General features: G+C 27.0%; 1 protein-coding gene across 3 annotated transcripts in view; it reads left to right on the top strand.

Annotated features, from left to right (window-relative positions):
• LOC132949983 (echinoderm microtubule-associated protein-like 2) overlaps positions 1-22,314 on the top strand; it is a 56,123-nt gene that overhangs the window by 21,447 nt on the left and 12,362 nt on the right. For 2 of the 3 annotated variants that reach the window (XM_061021141.1, XM_061021142.1), the window contains exons 3-7: positions 285-329; positions 3,605-3,805; positions 5,590-5,755; positions 5,842-6,081; positions 8,294-8,380. In XM_061021141.1, the coding sequence (XP_060877124.1) occupies positions 285-329; positions 3,605-3,805; positions 5,590-5,755; positions 5,842-6,081; positions 8,294-8,380 (739 nt within the window). The remainder of the gene's footprint in view (positions 1-284; positions 330-3,604; positions 3,806-5,589; positions 5,756-5,841; positions 6,082-8,293; positions 8,381-22,314) is intronic. The other variant, XM_061021143.1, reaches the window with a different exon arrangement.

Below are 22,314 nucleotides of genomic sequence, written 5' to 3'. Positions count from 1 at the left end.
AGTTACTCCAAGTTGTATTAATTACTCAACTATTCGCTCACCTCAAAACACGCAACTATCCTTATTGCGTGCTGTATGCGCATTATTCATGTTTGACATATTCCTCATCAGTCATCACCCAATAGTTTGGCAACTTTTTTTTTTATCTAAGAACAAAAAGCCATAAACTATAATTAAAAAAAAAATAGTAATGTTAATGTTTCTAATGTGTTATAATATTATATTAATATGATTGAATGAAAACGGCGTTGTAGCTGAAAATATAATTTCAAAAATAATTTCAGTTACCGACATGCAGACTGTAACGGCTAAGGTGCAATTGGCTTGGAGTGAGTGTACAATCAATTTTTAAAGTCAATATTAACACGTAGAATAACATAAAAAAGTATGTGCATTATCGTTTTTGTTTGAATGATGGGCGTAATTCGCTAATGCCTTGATAAATGTTGGGCGTGTATCAAGCTCGTAAAAAAAATATAAATTTATGTTTTTTACCATACTACATAATATGTAGATGATCGTGTATTTACTTAACTAAATTAATATATGTTGTACGTAGAATTAGTTTGATGTGTGGACTTGTGTATAGTAAATTGTATGTAGTTGAAACGATCTCATATTTTTATTATTAGGTAATATCTAGACGTACGTAAACTTACTTATTTACTATTTTTATTTACATATATAATATGTGTATATTTTCATTATAGCCAGGAATCTATCAGTGTTTTATAATTGAAAACAACTATAAGAAGTAGAACAATTATATTTTGTCAAAAACATTTTATTTTCTCGAATAGTAAATACATAATCTTAACTTTTTAATTTAAATATTTACGAATAATCGGTGCTTCATGGCACAATAAGTACATTTTACATCAAATATAAAATTAAAATTTTTTTACGAGGTGGGCGACCCCCTTCATGTTAATGATAGAACAATGATAGAACCCACATGTTATTATTTTTTTTTTAAGAATTTGTAGTTTACGCGTTGTGCTTAGTCAAATGTGTTTGTCTAGTTCTAACACAATTGAAGTATAGTCTCGAATGTGATGCAATGGTAACAAAACGTAAAATATAATAACGTAATTCATATTATACCATATTATTGTCTTTTCTGTTAAGACTCCTAACATTTTCAGTATAAATAATATACTCAATTATTTTTTAAGAAAATATTCTGCACCTTTCCAATAATTAGTAAATTATTTTCATTCCTATTTAAAAATCAGATATGTTCATATAGTGTGTTCAAAGTTAATGTATTACATACAAAACTATTTGCGAGGCGGCCTTCATAATTAAAAAGTTCTTGTAGTGCGACGGGGGCATCAAGTTACATGTTATGGGGTAATTTAAAATGTGTTACCCTTTCAGTGGGTGCATGTATAAACAAAAACAATATCGTCTTAAATTGCAATGTCAGCTACTTGGTAGTTGGTATGAATGTATAATTGCCGGTGTAGTACTTAAAGTAATTTTTTAAAATGTATATGTGGTTTAAATATTTGGTATTTTTTCTTGTACCTATGGAAATATTTAATTTACCTACCTTCTCATAAATGCACCCAAGCATGTTGTGCACTTAGTCGACCGATAAGAAATATCGAATTTATATACTAAATATTATTATTTTAAAGACACGCCTACACAAAAGTCAAAAAACAAAATAATAAATCATGAATAAATTGATTTTTTTGGTAAATATTATACATACCTATACAGTTAAAAATTAAATATTGATCAGGAGATAGCTCTACCAAAATATGTCGTAATAAATTGGTATTGCCATTTAAGAAAATTTAGTCTGGTTTTATTATGTTGTACTTACAGAAAAAATTAAACAATTCAATTTCCTCATAACGTATTGATATTTTTTTAAGAATTCAAACGTTAAGGTAGAATTGACAGTAGTTCATTTTACACAATTTACCTTGTCCATTATAAATGAAAATTCCAATAAAAATCGAGTCTAAAAATGCTTAACCTATTTTATAATTTATTTTATTTTATTCGTGTATAATCTAACCTTAACATCGAACACACTATTAAGTATTAAGGATGAAGAATAATTAAATATTTAAGAAATTTCTTTGTTGAACAATGTGTATTTTTTAATATTTCATAATATTTTATAATATACATTTTAATATTATACTGTTATTTTTCGATTCGTATTAAAATAATTACTTTATAATACATAATATATAATTTGTTATTATATTTTAAATTATTGTTGCATTTAATTAGTACTCGAGTTGTACTCTTGGGGATTACATTTTAGTGGCACATGACAATAGAAAATAATTACTTCATTTTAGCCTTGAATTTACGGGCTTAGTTACCTATTGAAGATAGAAATCCTAATGTTTATACTCGTGTCTTGTATTGTAGAACTTTATATTTATTTAGTAAATGCCTATTGATAGAAGTTTAAATTGAATAAATATTATTTTTTAAATACTATATTACTCTATATAATATATATAAATTATAAAACACAATTTAACTTTAATATTGAGCAATGCATGAAGAGATTTTCTCTTTTAGTGGTAGAATGTGGAAGCTTAATGTTTATTGTTAGCGATTATTTTTAAGAAAATTTGTTTTATTATGATTATAAAGAGCAATAATAGCTGTTGTTTATTTGCATATTATACTTATTAGTGTAGAATGTAGGTACTGTATAAGTGCAATGTATATGCATTATTAATTTAACACACAATACTCATTTTCTTTCAATATTTCTTAAAAAAATAAAATTTCACACAAATCAAATTATACTTATTATTGTTTTAGAAAAATATTTTTATCTTTTTACCCTAGTATTTTTTTAATTTGCTCTGAATGGAAACCTATTCCTATATATGTATAAATGCAATCGATTAATTAATTTGAAAATAAAGAATGAAAAATGTTGATGCATCGTAGTTATTTGCCTGTAATGACCCGGTAATTTCTTATTTGTAAAGAATTAAGTATAGATGACAGTATACGTATAGAATTTTAGATGGAGTACCGCAATATATTTCTTGGAATTTACCCTGAAACTATTTTACGATCTATAATATATAATAGAATAGGTACACGTCTGGATAATATGTGCTGTGCGTTATAAATACCACCCTGTAGTATGCATATACCTACTAAATGGATTTCTGCCAAGACCACAGATTTCAGACGTACCAGGCGATGCCGTTATAACCGATTTATACCGTATTTAAATAAGTTAAAATATTTTTGAAAAATAAATCACCACCGCCATCATAAAATGATAAAATATGCCAAATAATATTTTATTTAGTTCCTTAAGCAGCCGCAAATTGTTGAATTCAATGACAACATTTATGTTTAAAGATAACATTTGCATTTTACCTTTATACTTTTACTTACGCTAATTATGGTCAAAATATGATTGATTATTCCGAGGATTATTCAATATAGATTTTGGGAAACAAAACCATTAATGTAATTTTTTCTTTGTTTGTTTATTATTCTGTTTTAAATTACATCAATTTACAATTTACATAATAGTAAAGTATAGTTATGTATATTATCTTGATTATTATTATTTATTAAATCAAAACATTTGCTTTTACAGATGACATGATTGAAACGGAAAATGAATCGCTGCGTGAACGTGTATGTGACTTAGAAAAGAAAGTTTTGGAACAAGGTGACGAAATAGTGTGTCTCCGATCAACGTTAGCCGATGTACTTCGGCGGTTGAACCAATTGGAAGGCAGTCGGACATTGAGTCTCAACACGTCGGCTCTGAAGAATGGAAACACGCCTAGGGCGGGTACGTTTGTCACTAATTATTGTATAAAGATATTACGATAGATGATAAATCGCTATTGGCTAATGCTTTGACAGAGAAAGCTTAAAATTATTGTTATTAATATTGAACAAATGCCGGGGAAACGATCGAAGTAAGCTAGGGGAAAGCTCGACGAGTTTTCAATATAAACTATTATTTGTAAGCTACCTATTCTATTTAACGTGCATAATATATATTTTAATATTATCAAGAACAAATTCACTCGGAGAATATGCCCTTGATTAAGCGGTTTTAAAGGATGAATAAAAACCTGACGCGTACTGCATAATTAATAATTATGTTCGAGGTGAAATGTCTTAAGTTTTATTTAAAATTTAAATTGCTATTTGCTCTTATATTCCATAATAATGGACTAGCCGTCTGCTGATCATCTATTTTCATAATGTCGTATTATATTGTTATTTGTTACTAACGCATTGTTGGAGTAGGTTGTTCAATTAATTAATCATATACTATGCTAAAACCTAATATACCTACACCAAATAATAAAATTTGAAATATTTATTCTTCTGTTTGTGCATTTATCTTTTATTTCAATTCGTATTTAAAATAATTGTGTGGATGCCAATATCATATCATATTTAATATTATTTAAAAGATTTTATTGTTTTTTTGTGAACTTAATGGAGTGCATAATGTGTACAGCAAATATTTCATGATAATGATTTGTCACAAATTTTGACGGAGACATCTTTGTGTTTGAGTAATTGGTAATAATATAATTATTACCAACAAAGTGTATTTTAAGGTTATTAAAATATATTAGCTATTTAAAACGACATACAATTATTATTGACGAATACTAATAAGTGCGTATAAGGTTAATTGCTTATTTTATGAACCATATTTTAAACTGTAGTTCAGATTTTAAAATAAATTGTCGGTTTGTGACGCTTAATAATATCGTGAATTATTATGATAATGTGTTGTGTTTTTACAATAAATTCTAAATTTTATCGAACTACCTACTTTCATTTAATAATTAATTAATTAGGTTATTGATGTTGGTATAATACTGTTATTTTTTGTATCGATGTAAATTATTACCAACTTTCTTCAGACACTGTTTCTGTATGGTTTCTGTAATATATTAGTTAGTACATTATTATTATTGTTACTTATATTACTTTGATATTTTGTATTTGTTTATATAATTTATGCACAGTTACAGTAAACCAAATAACTTGTTGTTTTTTTTTTTTAATATGAGACAAATGTCTATATTAGTTTGTATAATCTTACGGTTATGGTACAACTGTATAAGATATAAGTATAACTTATAAATGTATAGTAATTATTAATAACTTAAATGAGGAGTAAGGAGTGAGCTAGGCAGGCTCGAAGTATTTAATCATAGAAAATGTTATTTCAAGGGGTTTTAGATAGTCAATAAAAATGTATATTTGTAAAATATGTTGACGACTTTATTATTTTAGTTGTTTAAAATTGAAATAATGATTTAATTAAAACTTTTGAAAACTTCGTAATCTAAGGACTAAGATTATGACTTTCTAAAATTGAAACAACTTGTTATAATTATAAATATTATTGGATTAGTTTCATATTATATCTATTAAAAGTTTATATAATGTATTCTAAATTTCGGCATTTTTAATTCAAAATATTAATAGGTTCTTAAACCACTATTACAGCATGTCAGCATATCGATTTATCATTATCGTATATTATAAACCTAATTTGGATAATCTTTTAATTTATTTTTATGTTTTCGTTTTTTTATTTAGGAAACCATTATGGCGGAAATGGTCATCATTTGATTTCACCAACCCTATCACAAAAAGAAGTAACACTTCGCTATAGATCTGCAAATGAACACCCTGTATCTGCCCTAAGGGATCCTGTCAGAAGAGTCCCCAGTCACAATAGCTCTCATTCTTCTTTACCTCAAAGGTAATATATTGTATATACATATATACATATATAACCTTTGCAAATTAATTTTCTTGTACTTATTTTATATTATTTTTTCTTTTTAGGAGGGCTGTACATTACCAATCAACTGGTTCATTACATTCTGACTCACCAAGTTCCAGCAGTGTATCACCAGTACCTCCAGCGTCACCATCTCCTTCACCTACAAGGCCTGCAACAGCTCAAAAACCTCAGCGTTCAAGTGGCACAAATTTGTATAATTCAAAGCGGTGGAGTAGTACAGGAGATTTTAATCAGGCGCAAAATTTTAGTGTTGCACCCCAATCTTCCACCTTAGCTTCCAGGTGAAATAATAGGGTTACATTCCTTTATTTGTGAAAATATGTGTGCGGATTGGGTTTTTGGTTGTGATTTGAACTTAATTATTAGAGCACTTTTACAATTTTTCACTTTAGTTAGAGGAGTTTATTTTCAACAAAATACGTTTGTTCAACCCTTCTTTTAAAGACTAATAATAATAACTACTTCTTATACTATTATGTTGTTTTGGTGCATAAAATATCCAAATCAATAAGGCAATAAAAAATAAATTATTGCAAAAATATTTACAACTTAAACCAACCAAATCTGGGATTTTAAGTATTATTGTTGAACAATTAATGATCAAAAAGAATATAATTGAGATTGTAAACTTTTAATAGACTAGAAACTAACTAGTATAATATGTTTATAGTTAAAATTATTTTACTATCTACCATATTTATTATACACCATCAAAAGTTTGTAACCAAACTCAAATGAAATCAACATGCTATCAGAGCCTTGATCTTTTCGGGCCGAATTCCTGGCCACTAGGTTTTATAGAAAAAAAAAATTCCAAAATATTGAAGCACATAATTTATTTACTTCCATTCTGACCATGTAATTACTTACTGATAGATACCAGCAATACATGTGTCTTATAGTCTCAACAAACTTTCACAAACCATTGGGAGAATACTGAACCTGTTTGTATTTGTCTTGCACACGTTCAACATAGTAAATCTGTGTTTAGCAGAACCAATTTTCCGTTGTTATCTTTAATTCTTTAATATTGAAGAGAATTGACCTATTATCAAACTTAGAATATTATCTAGGGCTCTTCTAAGCTTTTTTTATATTTTTTTTAAAGTGTGTTATAACTATGCAAATTATTACAATTTTAAGATCTTCATAACTTGCTTCAAAATTAAATAATTAGTAAAAGCCTATGAGATGCCTTAATATTCTTAATTTTTCACTTTAAGAAGGTCAATTTGCTGTATACAAAGTGACTATAACATTAAAGCTAACAACACAAAATTAGTTGTGCTTAATGCGAATTTGCTGTTTTATGTGTATAAGATGGCGACGACAAATGCGAGTTTGGCGCACTCACTCTTCATAACTAATTCATTGTTTGTAACTTTCATTAATTAAAATGGAAATGGACTCTTAAGTGACCGCTTCTGAATAGCAATAACTTACTTTGCAATACCATCAAATAATCAATTAGAGCATCAAGTTGATTATGATTAAAATCAAAAGTTCTTAAATAAATCTTTTTTTACGATTAATTATGTAACATGATTGAATAGATAGTTTAAAATTATTAGTATCAACTTATTATAAAGGAATCTAAATTTTAAATAGGCCAAATTATTTTTGCTTGATTTTATTATATTCTCATTTCTTTAAACCTTCTGTGTACTATTGTTGTTAAATGTTGGCCAGAGAAATCATTTTAGGATTACATGATATGTAAAAAAAAAAATAATTTTACATTATTTAAAAAAAATATTTTGTTTTATTTTAGAAATTTGTAATGTATACACAATTGGGTATTTAATTACGAATATAGCCAAAATAAAATATTGCTCCGGTTTATTATAACATACAATTTTACTTTTTAAATTCAATAAATTTAATAATGATAATACTAAAATAACAAAATCAAATATACACTATTACATTAAAAGAAATAATATGTTTGCAATTATTTTTATAACTTATGTAAAAAAGCTATGCCTGAAATTAAAATAATAATCTTATTGAGTAATAAATAGCTTAATATAATAACTTTATCATGCTGAACAACATAAATTTGTGTTTGAAAAATGTTAATTACATTATTTTGATTCATCTTCAATATTGAACTCTATTCTTATAAATTATCATTTGTTTAATTGACTTTGATTTTAATTTAATTTAAAATTGCTTTTCTATTAGTTTAATTTTGTTTAAACAATGTAATTTTATATTATATGACATACGTTTTAGGTACTGCTGTTGTAGTAGAAGAATTTATTTTAACTATAAATTTGTAATAGTTTTGAATGAAATTTTAATTATTTTATCTAAATATTGAATTTAATAATAAGTCAGTAATAACTATGGAAGGTGTAAAAAAAGAATAATTGGTACATCCAGTACCTGTTCAGTATAGTATAATATTACTTTCCTTTAATTTTCAATATTTTAAGTAGTATTAATGTTTGTATTTGTTTTTGCATGTTGTGTGAAATTGTAACATTGTAGACTTGGCACAAAGTCGTTGCTTAATTTGAATTTGCGATCACAGCCACAGCAAAATCACAACCACCATCATTATCATCAAAAGCACGGGTAAGCAAATGTTTGAAATTAATTTTTGTCGGTGAAGGGAAAATGTTCTAACAAAGCAAGATGTATATTATTGTTTTATAATTTATGATTTACAATAATATAGTACCTAATAGCTAACGTGATAAAATAGTAAAACTTTTTAATATTTCTTTTTTGAATAAGATTTTATAAGTCAAGAAAGATTTTGTTTTCACATCTATTTTGAGATTTTTATTAGAAGTGTAGGTAAAAATCCTTAGATGTACAAGTATTTTATTGATGATCAAGAGTTTATAAGGCATTAAGGCTATTAAAAATTTAGGTATTATTCTATTTACTGATTTTATTTTTCTCAATATATTTCATTTATTTATAGAGTAAAGTGTTGGTAGGGTTTATCAGGTAACAATGTTGGTACATTTGATGTATAAAAACGTTATATTATGCATAAGTGTGTTTGTACCTTGGGTATCTGTCTATCTTCTATAGTCTATACCCAGTCTATATTGCGGAATCCATCTCAGATTGGTAAACTTGACTGTTTAAATAATATAGAGTCTTGTTTTCTTAGATACCCATCTCAAAGGTTTGGGATGAGTTGCTTTGTGAAGGAACTTGCTTTGAAATTAGGTTTATATTCACTCTTCTTTGGACATTAATTTAACGATACCCAATTTGTTCATAAATCCAGTGGCGTATGCTGCTTGTCCCCTGAAAATTCTTAATAATAACAACATTTTTACTAATAAATCATTTTCAGATAAAATTTGTCAAAAAATAAATTTTGGAGAATCATTCCACTCATAAATATATAGTTTAAATGGGTCTAAAAGTCCTATGTCCCGGGTTTGTAATACTCGGCCTTGATTCAGAATTTTAGTTTTAGTTTTGATACCTACTAAATCTATACTTCGGCGTTTATAATTTGAATTTTGAATAAATTGACTCTTAGCTGTAGATAATTTTCTGTGATCAATTAATCAAATAATTAATTGTTATAAAATGTACAAAAATATTTATTATATTGTACATATTTTATTAATTATTCTTAATTAGGTAAAATCTATATTGTTATAACTATTTCACTCTGTTTCCCTAAATGGGAGTTAATAAACATATTATTAATATATGTTTTAATGTCTTCAATGTTTGAATTTTAAATGCGCATAATTGCATAAAATATTGATTTGACTTGTCGCTGAAGAACTTTTTTTGTTTAACTAAATATTTTTGATATTTTTTAACTGCTGTAATAGCAACTTATGTGAAGCGCATTATATGTGTTAAATGTTCAAGCTTTTTGACTTTAAAAAAATATTACCAGTTATCGCACATAAATTGAGACAATTTCCAATGTCTATAAACACACACAAGAAAACAAAATATTAGAAAAATTATATTAGGTACGTCTCAAAAATGTTAATACTGCAAATATTTGGTTTTAAAGTAGCTAGGTTGGTATATCTTATATCTATGGTTATTCATGTATAAGTTAAAACAAAAAACAGATAGATTTTGTCAAAAATTGGTTTTGCTACGTATATATTCCTTTCTATCAAGAATTTTTCACTATTGACCCCCCTCTAACTACCAACTAGCTCCAATTTGTGTAGTCATTGTCGAACATTCGGACATTTTTTTTTTTTTTTACACACACAATAAATAAAGATAACATCTTCGTAACAATGTAACCAGTAGCACAGCATTTTTGCTCAGTATTGAAAATATTAGAAAATTCCATATAAAAGACTTTGTAACTGTTTTGAACTATTTAAACTATATATTTATGTGTGAAATGATTCTGCAAAATTTATTTTTTGATAAATTTTATCTGAAAATGATTTATAATTGATGAAAAACAAAAAAAAACTTGAAAGAATTAATAAAATATGTATTACAATGAAGTTGAAAGATATAATATTTAATAATGTTAATGTTAGTTTAATTATGAGAAATTTAAGAAATAATATTTATCTACCTACCTTATCAGTTGACATTGAAGACTGTGATGAATCATTTTTTATTTATCGAAATAGAGTTTATTTAGAATAATTATATGCCTATACTATACTTATATTTGTGAATTACATACCTACTATTATACATAATATATACTATGAAGTAACACTGCTACAATAGTATTTAAAATATATAAGATAACATTTATAATTTATGTGACTGTAGCAGATATTATACTTAATTAAACCAGATATCTAGATTCCTATTGAAATATTATATTCTACATAGGTAAATTCAATGGTGAACGCCATAGGGTGATATCTGCAAAAAATTTAATTTTGGGGTTTAATATGATATCTGTTATTCGAAATGTGATTATTTTATTGTGGTGAAATTTGGTATCTCTAGGTACAGTATTTAATAAGTTATACAACATTTTACCAATAAGCTATCTACATGGACCACATATAATAATTGTGGAAAACATGATATATCAGTTATCTAATATGATTAGTTTTAAATTATTTATTTATTGCAATCAAAACAAACATTGGTTATACACAGTTAAAAAGGAAATATATATATATGTATTATGTGTTTGCTCGTCTATTTTAATTTTAAGCAAAGCTTGGGTTAAATATGAGGAGTACCTAAGATGAAACAAACAAATTAAATTGGCACTAAAGTTATTTAAGGGAAGAGAAAAAAGAAAAGTGAATAACAATGGGACAATGACAGATAAACATAATTTACATATTAACAATAATCACTCTTAAAGATTAATTTGCTTAATAAGTACCTACTTTATAACAATTTTAGAATTGATTTTTTAAAGTTTCAAAAGTTGTTAAACTGTTTAATGCATACTTAGAGACTTGCACAACTCAACTGCTATATTTCAATTTTAAAATACTTCCAAGTCCAAAACACTTAGTACTCTTTGTTTTAATTATATTAATATTTTTTTGTATCTTGTATAATGATCATGAACAACAAGGATGAATAAGATTTTTATTTTTGTATGCTAGAATTAGAACATTTTTTTTTAATAGTCTATCAAAATTAAGTATACCAAAGTCTTTGTAAATTTGTTCTGTTCTATAAAGGTTTGGTAGTTTTAGTATATATTTAATATGTTTGTTTATAGTGGTTTTTAACTTAATGAGATATAAATTAAAGGTCCCTCCCCAAATTGCTATACCAAAAGAAATTACTGATTGAACAAAGGCAAGATATATTAATCATAGGTTATGTAAGTCCAATACATTTCTAATGTTTCAGAATATATAAATGTGTTTTCTTATAATTGAAATAACATAATAAATATGTATTTTCCATTTTAATTGATTATCCAAGTGCAAACCTAAGTATTTAATAAAAAAAAACATATTTTCTCTATAGCTGCCAATAGAAACACATTTACTAACTTTTGAATTTTTAAAAAATTAAAACCATTTATTATAAAAAATCCTTACATTTTGCAGATAACAGCTTCTGTTTCTTTACCACAGAATTGTATGATATAATTAGATTAATATTTTAATTTTTAGTAGTCCATAAAAGTTTGAAGAATATAATATAATAAAATAATATCAGAATCCTGATTATGATTAATACTATTTTAATGTGGTTGTGTGATTATAGAATTATTTACAATATCAAATATATGATAAATTTTAAACATCTATATTTTACCATGTGAAAACCGCACAAACAAATAATATTTCGTGTGAACTCTGATAAAATTATAAATTGAGATTCATTTTTAATAATAATATATTATTATTAATTATTTTAAACTTTAATATATTAAATGCGTATTAATGTATTACAAGATATATATTAAGAAATATTTTGAAACACTACATTTCATATTTTCAGTGTTACATTTCCAATGAAAAAACTGTAGGCCCTGAGGGGCCTGAAGCTCTCTATTTTTGCAGTTGGTCTTATGACCATAGATTACACATTTACACAAATAGCTACATTGTCTTCCACTCACCCCATTCAACAATCACAATATATTTGATAATAGCTTTGTAGTGTATATATCAATTAATATAAAATAAGAACTAATTAACCATAAATAATGAAGGTGCGCACCAATCCCAAATTATATTACGCCTTTGCTGATATTTTATCCGCCAGTAGGTATAATATATATTTATCATTTTGACTTTATAATAATTGACGTAAATTCATATAAAAATTATATATAATGTATAAGTCCTTATGAAATGCATAAATATAAATCGAATGTCAATATTATACCGCAATTCAGCAATTGAATAGTATAGTATAGGATACGTATTACGTACCTAGCGATTAACGGTAAAAAATGTTGAAAAACTCTAAGATCTAAATTTTCTTTTAGACATTCGAAAATAATCAAAAATAAAAAGTGGATGACGCTTTGCTGTACAGTAGGTTACAAGTGGGTCACTGTAATGGATAGTGTTAAATTTGAATTCAAAGATATATCATTGTATAAGAAAAACGATTCTGAGCGAAAACGGCCAGTCTATGGTCTTAGTAATATATTTGATGATATTATTGTGAATAAAGTAATTTATATATAACTTATTTACGTGGAGCGTTGTTTTAAATTTTCAATCCTTAGCTATAAAATTTGAACATTTTATAAATTTTTAACTATAAAATAATTATTACATTTTAAATTTGATACATTTTGTCAAAATTCGAACTTTTAAATATAAATTTAAAAAAGCGGATAAGTGGATGTCTGATTGGAGACGCTTTGTCAGTTTGGATTTTTTATATTGTTATTATTTATTATAGCTTAGTTAAATTAATATTATAATATTATAATTTTTATTCGTTGCTATTGTGATAAACAAAGCATTAGATATTAAAATCCCATTGTTAGCGGTTTTTTATAATTTGTCGGTAGTTTTTCCCGTGGCATTAAATAACTATTGAGAAAATTGAAAAAAGTCCTATCTAAAGTACCATCTTTATCCAATTTGCTAAAAGATAAAGTACTATATGTTGAAATCAAAGAACTCCTTCTAGTAGAAATTTTGTGTACAAAATTTAAAAAAAAAAAACACTATTGTAAAATCACTAGCTTCCTCGCTCCGCTCAGAATCAAAAAAAATCAACTAATGATTACTATAAATGATATTAATAATATAAATAATTGTAAAATAATTCGTTAATTATAAATACTTTTGACTGTTAATGAATGCTATTTATTTTAAGATGAAACCGTACCCGAATCCGTCTATTAACGCATAACATACCAAATTGTACTTTCAGAATAATCCATTTTACTCCGTTTATTTAAAATAATAATGAATTGGCGTATAAAATTTACAGGTAAAAATATCATAAAGGAACACGTAGGCTTTTTGATAATTTAATTTAATAATATCTATATAAGTTGTTAGTGTTTTAACATTTACAAACAATTTACAATTTTATTCATAACTTGCTTCAAAATTAAAATATCATAAAAAGCCTACGCGGGGAGTCCTTTATAATAATCTGACATTTAAATTTGACGATAAGTCATTTCACGCTAGCATTAAAAATAGTAAAATTGAATATATTTAATAGATTCTTTTTTTTGAAAGATTTTTGAAAATTGATTGTTTATGTGATGTGAAAACAAACCGTGTTGGTACGACGTTGTATTCATTTGATGTTTACTCGTTGAATATTTCCTTAGCCACCACCTGTTGTATAATATGTATAGGTATATTATTTATTTATACGTTAACACTTTTTTTAAAATATTATTTTTAGTACACCTGTATATCTACACTTTAATTATTTTTATTTAGTACAATTATTATATAAAAAGATACGTAACATTTTGATGATCACTCATCCACGAACGTGACGCTGAATGATCTCATTTTGTTATGGCGTTCTGAATTGTATTAATTACTAACGCATTTACATTTTACATTAAACATGGACGACGGACATAGTATTATTATATAAATAAAATATAAAAGTGTATATTTATATATGTATCAATTTGTAAAAAAAAAATTAAAATTGCAAACAGATTGTTTTAAATTTTAGGATTATAAACTAAAATAACTATTTTTTATCTCATAATAACTATACTTTCATTATTTGTGTAACTGGTAACTTTTTAAACTGTCAACAGATTATTTTCACGTACCTTAATAAAAAAAGTCATAACCTACCTACGTTAGTTTTAAATTTTTATTAGAATTAGTTAAAACATTTTTATTTGAGGGCTTAAAAGTTAAGGAATTATTTATCAGTATATTTTCAGATTTCTTAAACAAATATTTTATGCACACATTCACGCACAATCATCATAAAAATCACATTTTTACTAAATATTCATCAGTATATTATTTTAGTTTTTTATTTTTTTTTATTAATTAACCCGCGGAAACTTTGGCCATTGGGTGGTTTTTAACTGTCGGGGACCTACTGTAGGCATAAACACGTGTGTTTGTTAGTTTGGCAATTTTTTTTGTGGGCATCTGTAGATATCTGCCATGTCCGGGTGGGAGATGGCGGCACATCTTCTCTCCAGACACCGTGACTTGCCCGAAGAAACCTAACCTAACCTAACCTAACCTAACCCACCCGCAGCTGAGGTTTTGAACCGACGTCGGTGCGCGTCGCAACCGACGCCTTAGTTCGCTCGGCCACTTTGTCCCCCGTTGATCAGTATTGTCTCTATACTTCTTTGATCTTTAAATTATAATACATAAACACATAATATCGTAACATATAGTGATTAATGACTAATTTTACAATAATTGGGTATTGTATAAATATAATATTATATTGTTATCGTAATAGTATACATATTATATTTATATATACGTTCAAAAATATAATTCGTGGTTTTATTAAGGCGCTATATTGCTCTGGCCTTGGGCGTTGGAATTTCAAAGTTCGTTAATTTCAATAATAAATTGTGGGCCGTTTGATAGAGTAGGACAGATTTATTATCGGAGGAGATGCGCATTCTAGTAGTGATTGTATAAAACCGCAGTTCCCAGACAAGGACGGTGGTCGCGGAGTATATCGCGTGCATATATATAGGCGTTCGTTTGACGCCAGTGACATCATTGTTATTTTGTCTCGTTCCGGCAGTGCACGTTTTTCGTACGACCGTTGCACACGTCCATCGCCCATCGTATTTATAATAATTTTCGATTGCATTCACAAGCCATTTTCAACGATCCTTTTCGTCCGATATACCTAACCAATAGTGTTATACACACTTCGCACGGCGATCACCGTAGTTCCGGTCGAGTTACTAAAGAAAATGCCTTCCGATAACAAGAGTAACAGCAAGCCGACGGCTGCAGACAGTAAGAGTGGTAGTAAACCGACGACTCCGGAAAATAAGAGTACTACTAAAACGCCGACCGCGGACAATAAGAGTAGTAGTAAGCCGACGACTCCGGAAAATAAGACCGGCAGTAAGCCGACGACTCCGGTTAATAAGACTAATAGTAAGACGACCGCTGCAAACAACAAGTATGTGCTATAATAATATAAAATATTATATTATATGCTATCGTCGATAATATAAATTGGCTTTTATATTTTATAGCTGTGATGGAGGTAAACCTCCACGTGGTATTATCGTCCGCTTTGTATACATATACTCGTACATGATATAATTATAAATTATAATAAACAATGATGTTATATTTTAAGTAAAATAATGAATTATTATATATTGATTGTTCGGTAATCGTGTCACAGGGCTTTAAGTAATATTAATATTTCGTTCATATGTATTACATTATAGGTAGGTATATTAAGTATATAAGTTTGCAACTATTTTCGGTTACCTATTTTAATTTTATGTTGGACATTTATTGTATTACAGTTATAGATTTGATCCGTTATCCGACGACGCCGCTTCTATAGATTTATGTAAGGGATCCCTTACATTATGTCATATCGAGATAACAATAAAATACCCTGAAATAAATCTGCAGCAATTATTTAATTTTGAAAATGTCAAAGGACAGATGTTATTTCAATAAAAAGGATGGAAAGACGGTGGTTATACGAAATTATAGGGTAGTGAAATGTTTTTGGAATTAAATTACATTTTGTATTGCTTGAATTATTTCGGGGAAAAAATATTTTTTAATAAATTCTACATTTTGTCATTATGATTAAAAAACGATCCTAAAAATAGGTTCTTAATACAATATAGAATTGGATATCATTTTGTTTTAACGAAATCCAATTGCTCGCCTTTTTCAGCATTTTAATTGATTATAATAATTCATTTTACAACCAAATCAAATAGCAACATTAAGCCGTGAATTAAAATTTAACCTATTTTAACTTCTATATAGGTAATAGGTATAATTTAAAAACACAATTGTAAAATAAAATGTTTGCTTAATTAATCACAAATAGTTCATTTCAACCATTAAAATGTTTTGCATTATGTTTAATGCGATAGGCAGTATTAAAATATGGTAAATAGGTATGTATACGCATAAAGAAGATTTTAATATCCAAACACATTAAAAATAGCAAGCTATCCATGGATGGCCCATATATTATTCATAATTTTTGTAATGAAGGTGATTAATGTATGAAATAAAAATAATGGGCGACATTATTTTAGAAAAATTATTTTGTCAAACAATAATAGTTTTAAACACATTTCGAGGTGCATCGTGAAACAATAATAGTAGTTTTGCATGCTATTGTCTAGTCCAACAAAGAAACTTTTTGTAATTTTTGGTTAAATGATTGTTTTAATTATTTATTTTCCGATATTTATAATTTAGCGAAAATTTTTATCCTGGTTCATTATTATTCGAAATTTAAATGATGTTTTGTAATTAGAAATGAATATGAAATTGTACTCCGTGGCAATTGAAAAAATAATATTTATTCGATCAATCTCTTTTTTTTTGTTTGTTTAAATCTGAGAATAGTTTAAATCATATTTATGATGAATATGATATGGCTATAGTTGGGGTGTTTCTTATATTGGTTCAATTTTACATGACCACAGTTCACATACAACATACTCCATGTAAAATATAAGTTCTGTGCTTTCACGCTCGATAGTATAATATGCAGTTTGTTTGTCTCGGTCCCAAATTTCGCAGCTGAGGTTAGCATGCATTGTCGATCTTTGGTTTTCACATTATAACATATTCATATCATTAAATTTTTTAGTCAATTAGTAATGAAAAATTTAATAATAATATAATTTGTATAATATATATAGGTGTACTTATATTTATTAGGCATTTCTATTCTAAATAAGCTTATAAATTAAAAGATTTTCAATCGGTTCATATTTTGATTCACATGATTATCACTATGTATTAAAAAATATACTATACATATATAATTCATCGGAACAAATTCGTATTTTATATTTTTTTAGTTAATTCATTATAGTAATTTTATAAATAGCTGCTAGTCACTATTATATATTATACTACCTAAAAATTATAGTAACAATTATATAATGGAATGTTTTAATTCGTGTATTCTAGAAAGTTTTTCGTTTATTTAAATTTATTTCTATTGCTTTTTCATTTTATATTTTTCTCTGTAGTAGGTGCCTACCTATAATTATTAAAAATAAAAAACATCGTCCTTGTGAATAAAATAACAACAATACAATATTATGCAATAGATTTTAATCTATTCAATATTATTTCTATATTATATTATAGGTAGTTATATACACTTCGGGAGTAGATTTAAATTTAATAAAACTCTATTAAAGTTAATCGCAGTATTCGATAAAATACCCATTTCGATATATTTTTATCGATCATCGTACAGAGTACACTGATGGTATCTCTAATGTATGTTAATATGTATGTTTTCACGTGCTATTGTTTCCTTTCACTATTACTTTGTTATATTTCTGTATGTGAATTATGTATTTTCACAGGGAGTTCGTTATTTTTTGGTCTGCTAATATATCCATAGAATTTAGATAGTAATATATAGTATATATATATGCACTACTCATGGGCGTATTCACGAGGGGATATCAAGGATGGATCCCCCATGAACTTGGTTTTGTATATAATATTAATGCGGGAGGCACTACCCTGCGATTTATCTTAGCAATAATAAGTATACCCCCCTCCCCAATGAAAGTACACGCCACTGGAACTACTATTTAAGTACCTATTACTTTAAACTCAGAAATGACAACTAACCTACAAACTTCGAACAGAAATTAAATATGAATAGGGAAACAAATCGGCTCACTGCAGATATGGAAAAAAGTTGTAGCGATATGGACACCAATTAGGCTGGCGGGGAATAAGAACTCGAACAGCTATATACATTATACACATACAGGTACATATATATAATGGTATAAGTCCGGGAAATCATTAGCAAAACTATAATCTGCGGTCTTATTAAAATTAAATGTACCGATTGAGGAAACAGGAGTACGATGTTTACACCTTAATAACTATCAGCACTTGAAAAATCCCAAGTACATTTCCCGATCTCGCAATGATGATACAACAAAATCTTTTTCAAAACTATTACACAGTATATTGCACTAAGTGTATTATAATGTTCTCCTCTATTATAATATGGTATGACATTTTGGTTGCTGTACGATGAATATAGGTACCGCTTCCATAATTTACGTTAAGTTAGTCCGCGCAAAACTTGTTTTGTGCTCAAAATACAGTGATGTAAGTGACGTCCTCTTGAGGGATGTGGCAGTTATCTAATATTAATAATTTCACTTAGAACTTTTTCATAAATAAAAATATCGTATGAGTCTGATATTATTTGGGTATGTTAAGCCGGCCGAAAGACACTTTCTAAAACCAATTTTTATTTATGCAAATAATATTTTTATGTTATTTTTTAATAATTAAAATTAGATTCTGAGTGAAGCAAAGAATGTAATAGTTTCAATATTTGTATTTTTTTTTCATCAGTTTAAATCCTCGATAATTTTCATAAAATATTGCTCTGATCTTTTAACTCCTGTTTCTAGAACCAATTTGTGTTCTTAATTTCTTTTGGTACATGACATGTCTCATTTTAAAATGTTGAAAATTGATATTTGCTAATGTATTTTTATTTTCAATGAAAATCATAGGTGTAACTAGAATCAACATTTTGGAAGGGCTTAAGTCTTTAATATCTTAAAGTCGACTAAAAAAATTGTTTTATTTGAGACATACATTTTTGATAATTTTTCGCCTTTAATATTATATAGGCCTATAAGTACTAGGTGAATATGGTTATTGGTTAAATACGTTTTATCCAGGGCTTTTACTTTTTGTTCATAATATAAAATAATATAATGCTACGACCAATAAGTTACAAAATATAGTATTTCATTATTTATTAATGTTGAATAATTATAGGACTTTTATATTGATTAAAACATATAAAAGGTTTGTACAGTAAATATATATGTAAACATAATTTTTTAAAGGGTTCTGAAAATAGGGCTACCAAATATTTTACCTCCTATATTCAAATTGCTATATTATAATTATGCATAGATATTATTAGCCTACCACTTCTAAGAGTATTGACTACGGGTAAATCAAATTATGATTAGTATTATATAAAATACTGTGTATTTTTTCATCAGCAAATTAGACTTTTACAAACTGTTATTCCACATTTCCACCTATACGAAGTAGAAATGTAGGACTTGTTGGCCACATGTGGAGCTTGTGGCCGCTGTATTTTCAATTGGCTGGATTTCATTTTTAGAAATTTGGCGCCACTAATATATATTACTAGTATACAATACTACATCCGATAGTATATTCCATTTGTCGTTATTATAATTTATTGTTATTTTATCCGAGTGTAAAACAATATAGATTGTTATTTAAACTTACTATTATATAATATTTAAAATATAATTAATTGATATAAAAAAGATTTAAGTATTATAATGTTATTTTTGTAAAATTAAACCATAATATTAATACGACATTATCAAATAAACGCTCTCCTAACAGCTTGTAAAAACGAAAAATAAAATGTGCTTATTTAGAACTATTTCTTACTGAGGAAAGGGGTAAACTCTAACTGAATTCGCCGTTGTGAGGTACATCTCAAATTTAAACGGGAACCTATCCACAGCTCGTCTTAATAAAGTACCCATTTTCAAACGACAATTTGTAATTTTGCAAATCTCCAATTTATAGGCTCGTCGTACTATGTATATAATATAATATGTAGGTACGCTTTTTCGACAGTATTATATATAGGTACACGAAATGTCGAAATTCTTGCAGTTCTCAAAGCAGCGAAAGGCTCAATTATTAATTCAAAACGAAGAATATTGATTTTTAACTTTGGTTATTATGAATATACCTATGTATTGGGTATTTTTTTAAAAATGTATCATAGGGATTCATAATATATAACTTAATAGTATATTCCATTTTTACGTGCATATAGGTATGTAGTATTACGCGATTGAAATAGATAATTCGCTACGTGATTTAAAAATATTTAGTGTATAATTATGTATATTTACTACTGTAGGTATTACTGTTTAATATATATATATATATTTAGTATTGTGTAATATTTGTTTGGACTAAACATTTGCTTAAGCGGTGACTATTACCATAATTATTAACTTTTATAATTTATTTAAATTCCAAATTATTATCCTATGATGTAGGTATATGTGCGTGCTATATACATTAGCCATAATTTCGGTGATAATTTTTTTACTGATTATCTTTGTCCTTCATCAATTATTGAAAACACAATCAATATAGGTTAACGATGACAATCTGCATTTTAAATGTAAAATCGATAAACAACACGTATATTTTAAACAAAACAAACTTGTACGGCGCGTAACCATCATAATTCAAACTACAGGCTAAAATACATATATAATAAAAAATATATAATATCAATATAGTATGTCACGTCATCGACGTTTTATTTTCGATATGGGCATAATGATATCATATACAATTAAGAAAAGTCTCTTACCACTTTTCGTGGTAATAGTGTTTGTATAAATAAGGAAAGACACGCCATTAACGTCATTTCTATATATAATATGCTTTATTCATTTTATTGGGGCAAGAAGGTTTAATAGTGGCAACTCGCTTGGGGTTTACATAATTTTGGCTATCGTGCAGGAAATATATTGTTTTTTAATATTCTTGTGTAATATTAGTAAATCGATTTTTCAATGTTTGCTATATAATAACAGTATATTATATATATTATCGCCCTGATTAATGTTTTTAAGTACCTATACACTTTTCACAAACCTACCAAATTTCTGAATTTTGAAAATCAGGATTTGTTTTTCTACCGTACCCCTCCCCCCCCCCTCGTCGTGATGTCGAAACTCGTTAGTTCGAATTTCTATTCGTGCTCGAAGTTTCGAAAAAAATCGTTCAAATAACGACACTATTATTATGATGAACTCTCGCGATCATATCGAGCTATACGCGACGTGTGAATAATACTTTCGAAATCCAGTCTCGTTTTAGCGGAGTACACGCGCACAACGAAAAATAATACCTGTTTACGAACAAGTCGAATCGTTAAAGAAAACAGTTGGTGGTTGTATAATCCTATACAATTTGTGTATTCTAATTTATACTGCAATGGCAGTTTGTTGATAATGCGCACAATTGGAATTTTGTTTATTTCTCCGCGTAAATTATATAACGGATAATATAAAATATACCGGGTATACCGATTTTGACAAACGGATTTGTAACGACTTACGGGTGACGTAGAGGAAAAAACGCGGTCCTTATTGCTTTCTCCGGGCAGTGGGTTTATGCTGAATTTCGCGTAAAACTAATTTAACGAATAAAAATAAGGGATGATTGTATAGTCTGCGATGGTAACTTACGTCATTTTCTAATTTCTTTTGATGTATAGTTTATAGTTTTAAAATAAAATATAATTAATAATACATATGTTTAGGTAACTAAAAAATAATGCAAGAACCATAATATAAAGCTTTGAAATCAATAGATCAAAAA

The sequence above is a fragment of the Metopolophium dirhodum genome, chromosome 8 (assembly GCF_019925205.1).
Source record: "Metopolophium dirhodum isolate CAU chromosome 8, ASM1992520v1, whole genome shotgun sequence".
Taxonomy (NCBI): Eukaryota; Metazoa; Arthropoda; class Insecta; order Hemiptera; family Aphididae; genus Metopolophium; species Metopolophium dirhodum.
Note: the sequence above shows the minus strand (reverse complement) of the source record. Positions and strands in the feature narration are given on the sequence as shown.